Below are 4,906 nucleotides of genomic sequence, written 5' to 3'. Positions count from 1 at the left end.
CTGGCCTCAAACTCAGAAATCCACCTGCCTCTGCCTCCCAAGTGCTGGGATTAAAGGCGTACGCCACCCACCACTGCCTGGCCAAATCAGACATTTTCAATGACAACATACAGTATGTACCTGAGCACATCCCTGCCACATTATCACAATAGTTAGAGTTGCCAGCAACTCACCTTAATAAACTGGATAATTCCATCAGGAACTCCAGTCTTACTGAGCTTTCTGAGGTACTCAGTGATGTCACTTGTTTGCAGCCCAACACTGACAGCGGCATAGAGGGAGTAGGCGGTTAGCTTGTACTCATGTACATGAGTAGGCCGGCACACTGGCTCTGCAATTGCCACCAGGAAGTCTTGGGCATATTTGTAAACTGGAGAGAAGGCTTCCAAGAAAATGTGGCCATCAGGAGCCTAAAATCATCAAGTGAACATATCAGGCAAGAACATCACTGAGGATAGACCACTATGTTGCAGGATTTTTGATCACATTGTGAACCTGAGATTGCATTATTTACTAAAATAACCTTTTTCTACTTGTATGGCTCAGCCTTCAGCACACACCTTTAATCACTCTGGCTGGAATACAGGCATGTCTTTAATTCACACCCAAACAATAAAGATAAAGTTAGTTTGTAGAAGGAAGCACCCACGTTTGAAAATGATATGTAATTGAGTGGCAGAAAAAGTGACAAATCAGAGAAAGATTTGACAGGATAAGATATGCCCAACTCTCAAAGATGAGAGAGGAAAGGGAAGCTACTTAAAGGGAGAGACAGACAGTACAGGAGAAGAAAGTCCAATACAGGATACAGTAGCATTCATGGAGAGCAGAGCAGCACAGAGAGGGAGAAGGAGCAGTTTTACTGGGACAGTTACAGAGAACAAGCTAAATAATTAAAGAACAAGTTAAAGAATGAGAAGAGCCAGGAGATTAGAAGAGATCCCCAAAGTTAGTATGAGGCCAAGCAGAGCAATTCAGGAAAAGCCAAGAGAGAAGCCAGATTGAATAAGTCAGCTTGAAGAGGAGTCTGAGCCAGAATAGCTGAATTAAACTAGCCAGCCAGAGCTCACAAAGAACTAGAAAGGGTGAGTTTATTCTACTGCAAGTCTCAGAGGTGGGAAAACATTGGAGGCCTAGATGAGATTGCACGGAGACTAGAAGCTTCCAGGACTAGGCCTAGCTTAGCAGACAGAGGCAGTAAGCCTCCCAGACAATAATTACGTCAAATGAGTAAAGGTTACTTTTACACCACTAGACTCTCATATCATTATCAAAACGGGTGATGCTCATATCATTATCAAAACTGGTGATGCTCATATCATTATCAAAACGGGTGATGCTAAGGATACTCTTGCAATCAATCCTTCAGGCAACTGCAGGGGCCCTGTCCTATGATTAGCTAGAGAACTATAGGGAGAAAAGGTTCCCAATGTTCCATACATAGAAATCTTCCAACGTACTATTCTCTAGCCACCTTTTGGCTAGAATGCAAATTGAGTTCAGAACATTATATATTTTAAGACAAGCAAACTTAGCTACTAAATACATATCTACCATTAATTTGAAAAGGGGCTAAAGAGATAGATCAGTGATTGAGAGCACTGGCAGCTCCTGCGGGAACACACAGGTTCCATTCCCAGCACCCACATCAGATAGCTCAGAACAGCATGTCATTCCAGTTTTAGAGGATCTGACACCCTCTTCCAGCCTCCTCTGGAAACATACGAAATGTTAAAAAAAAAAAAAATCTTTTTTTAAACGCATAAACAAACTGGTTGGGGAGCTACCTTAGTGTATAAAGTGCTTGCACACATGAGGACCTGAGATGTGATCTCCAGCACTTAAGTATAAAACCAGGAATGGTAGTGCATGCCTATAACCACAGAGCTGAGATGGCTGGGGACAGGTGGGTGGGCAGATGAAGTTGGGGCGGTCAGTAAGCATCACTGGTCAGGAAGTTTAGCCAAAGCAGGGAGCTGGGCAAATATGTGAAGAGTGACTGAGAAAAACATCCTCACATCAGTCTCTGGGCTCTGTAAACAACCCTGCACACCTGCAAAGGGTGTGCACATATACCACACACATAGAGAACAGATAAATGCTACTTACTGACTGTATGTGGTGTATGTGTTTGCGTGTGAGTGCATGCATGTCACAGCTCTAAAGTGACAGTCAGAGGAAAACTTGCCAGAGTTGGGTCTCTCCTCCTACCATGCCAACAAAGAGCCTTTCCTTCCTGAGTTACCTGGTTGGTCCATAATGCTGTCTATTAGGCAAATAGCATTTGCCATCCTGTGGTGGGCTGGGGTGAAATGGAGAACACCAAATCACACCAGCCACTCCAATGTGCACCTGTGACACTGTCTCTCCCAGCTGCTCCACAAAGGAAGTATTTCTCACTTTTGAATTTTGGAGGTGTTAAGAATGTCCAAGATTTAACTGCCACCCAAACTTTTCGGCTATGCTTACCACCCAGAGGGGCCTGGAGGCATGGTCACCCTTTAGTGGCATCTGCTGTCTGTAGTCCTTTGCTCCATATTCGTCCACTTTGGTGCTGGACTCGTCCACCTGTTTCCCAGCGGCTGAGGGCACCGCCTCCTGAGAATCGTTCCCAGGAGCGTCGTCTTCATCTTCCTCTTCCTCTTCATACTGCCTCTTCTTGGATTTCTTTTTGTCTGCGACAGAAGACACAGAAGTGAGCCCAGCAGGATTCTAGGGTTCCCTCTTCACCACACAAGGAAACTTCTGGAAAGAGAACTCCTAAATCAGCGGCACCCGCATAGCGGCGTCCGGCAAACACCTCCCACCCGGCTACGTTCCGCATCTCCCGGACCCAACAGGCCGGAGAATTCCCTACGACAATGACAGTTACAAGTAGTCCTTACCGCGGTCCACTCGATCTCTTTTGCCCATAACAGCTGTAGAGTCAGGCAGGCCCGCACACCACACCGCGTCTGCTCCTCAGGAGTTATTTTCAAACGAACTTCCGGTATATGCCGGAAATACAGCCCCAGGCTGTCGGAAGTCCCGCCCCTGAGGTCTTAAACCGGAAGAGCAGACCCACACAGCCGACGGAAGACGAGCTGCGCCTGCCTAGAGTGCGTGCTTTCCGTTCTACAGTTTTGTTTTGAGCCTTATGTAGTTCTAGGAGCCTTGAGCTTACTTGCCCTATAGGCCAGGCTGGAGAAGAACTCAGAGATCTGCTTCTTCCTACCGAGTGCTGAGATTCACCATGCTCTGCCTTCGCTCCGTTTTGGGTTTTTGTTTGTTTGTTTGTTTGTTTTAAAGGCCACTGCTTAGATCGCTAAGGGTTTTTTTTGTTTGTTTGTTTTTAAGGCCACTGCTTAGATCGCTACGGGGTTTTTTGTTTGTTTGTTTGTTTTTAAGGCCACTGCTTAGATCGCTACGGTCGGACAAACTTCCTGGGTGGTTCCCTAGGGCTCCCGTGAGCTGGGAATACAGGGGTGTTTCACCACACCCGGTTTCTGGAAATTAAATTCCGAACGAGAGAGGTGGGAAATACACATCGTTCTGACGTAAATAAAATGGGCAGTGTCATTCTAAATAGACACTAATAGTGGCCCTGGCTGGGGATGTGGCTCATATGGTAGAATTTTTGCCTGTATCAAGAACCAAAGAATAATCTTGGTGTCTCACCAAGGATAACATGAAAGGTAACTCAGCAAGGCAATTCTTTTTGGAAGAGAGTCATACCTCCTAGTCTAGATGTTTTAGCTGGAAGCAGGTGTTATCTTACATTCACTGGGAATGTGGAAGAGCCACAACACTGAGATCATCAATCCGGATGGAGGACGTGTCTCCATACTTTCAAAGCCTCAAGAGTAGTATTAATCATGCTGATGGAGGGATGCATATGTAGCTATCAAATTCATCCCTGAAACTTCAGAGTTCTTGGCCTCTAGCACACAGAACCATAGGAAGCTTTCAGAATTTGATTCTATGCACTGGCTTCAAGGTCAGTTATCAAAACCCAAGATTACTGTCAGCTGAAATCTGTTCTCAGATCTCCAAGGACAAAGCTGTCTCTCCCTATGCATTTCCCCTTCCTAGTCAGCCTCCTGCCACATGCACTCTTCACTTTATCACTGTCCAGCCACAGTACTCACAGCTGCCTCTCTGAACCTTCCCTTATGCAGGGACTGTGCTAAAGCAAATGGCACCTATGGAACCTGGAGTTTTAACAATGGATTCCCTCTGAAAATAGTATTCAGTCACACACGTGACAAATGGGAATTCTCTCTTCTGCTGGCCCATCTGCTGGGAAAATCACTGTCTAACCAAACCCAACAATTAGATTTGAGGCTCATGAGGGCTTGGGCTGTCCTAAGAACAGGACTGCCTAGTTTTCCTCTAGCTTGTCTTTTGAAGTGGTGTCAGAATCCCCTTCCCCATCAGGATACTGCACAGCTAAGGCTGTATCCAGGTTGTTCCTGACATGCTGTGCCTGCTCTGGCTCTTTGGTATCATTTGTGGATTTACAAAGCATTCGTTTCTCTCCTTGAAAGAGAATAATTTTCTAATTCCGGATCTCTTTCCCCCGGGGCCTTGGACTGTTTTTGTTGTTCCAATTTCTTAGTGTGCATGCTCAGTCAGGGGACATATTGAGGGTGGGTTCTCTCCCTCCATCGCAGGTTCTGAGGGTTGGATTCCGGTTCCCATGATTGTGTGGCAAGCATTTTACCCAACCTGGTACGTGTTTTTAATCACTACAACATTTAGTCTGAGCCATCATCATATCTACACAAAGATCATGAAACGGGCTGTGTGGGCATTACAGGCTTAGACAACAAAGGTTTCTAGGGAACTGTGCTCGGTGTCCCAAAGAGCAAGCAAGAGGGGACTTCTGTGAACACACCATGTCAAAGACCACAGCTATCCACACAAA

General features: G+C 45.9%; 1 protein-coding gene across 1 annotated transcript in view; it reads right to left on the bottom strand.

Moving 5' to 3' along the window:
* Ercc3 (ERCC excision repair 3, TFIIH core complex helicase subunit) overlaps positions 1-2,994 on the bottom strand; it is a 30,387-nt gene extending 27,393 nt beyond the window's left edge. The window contains exons 1-3 of the mRNA XM_031365232.1: positions 2,886-2,994; positions 2,470-2,675; positions 174-410 (exon numbers count right to left, since the gene is read on the bottom strand). Coding sequence (XP_031221092.1) covers positions 174-410; positions 2,470-2,675; positions 2,886-2,913 — 471 coding nt within the window. The 5' untranslated portion in view covers positions 2,914-2,994. The remainder of the gene's footprint in view (positions 1-173; positions 411-2,469; positions 2,676-2,885) is intronic.
* Positions 2,995-4,906: the final 1,912 nt, after the last annotated feature.

Source organism: Mastomys coucha, unplaced genomic scaffold, assembly GCF_008632895.1.
Source record: "Mastomys coucha isolate ucsf_1 unplaced genomic scaffold, UCSF_Mcou_1 pScaffold13, whole genome shotgun sequence".
Lineage (NCBI taxonomy): Eukaryota > Metazoa > Chordata > Mammalia > Rodentia > Muridae > Mastomys > Mastomys coucha.
Note: the sequence above shows the minus strand (reverse complement) of the source record. Positions and strands in the feature narration are given on the sequence as shown.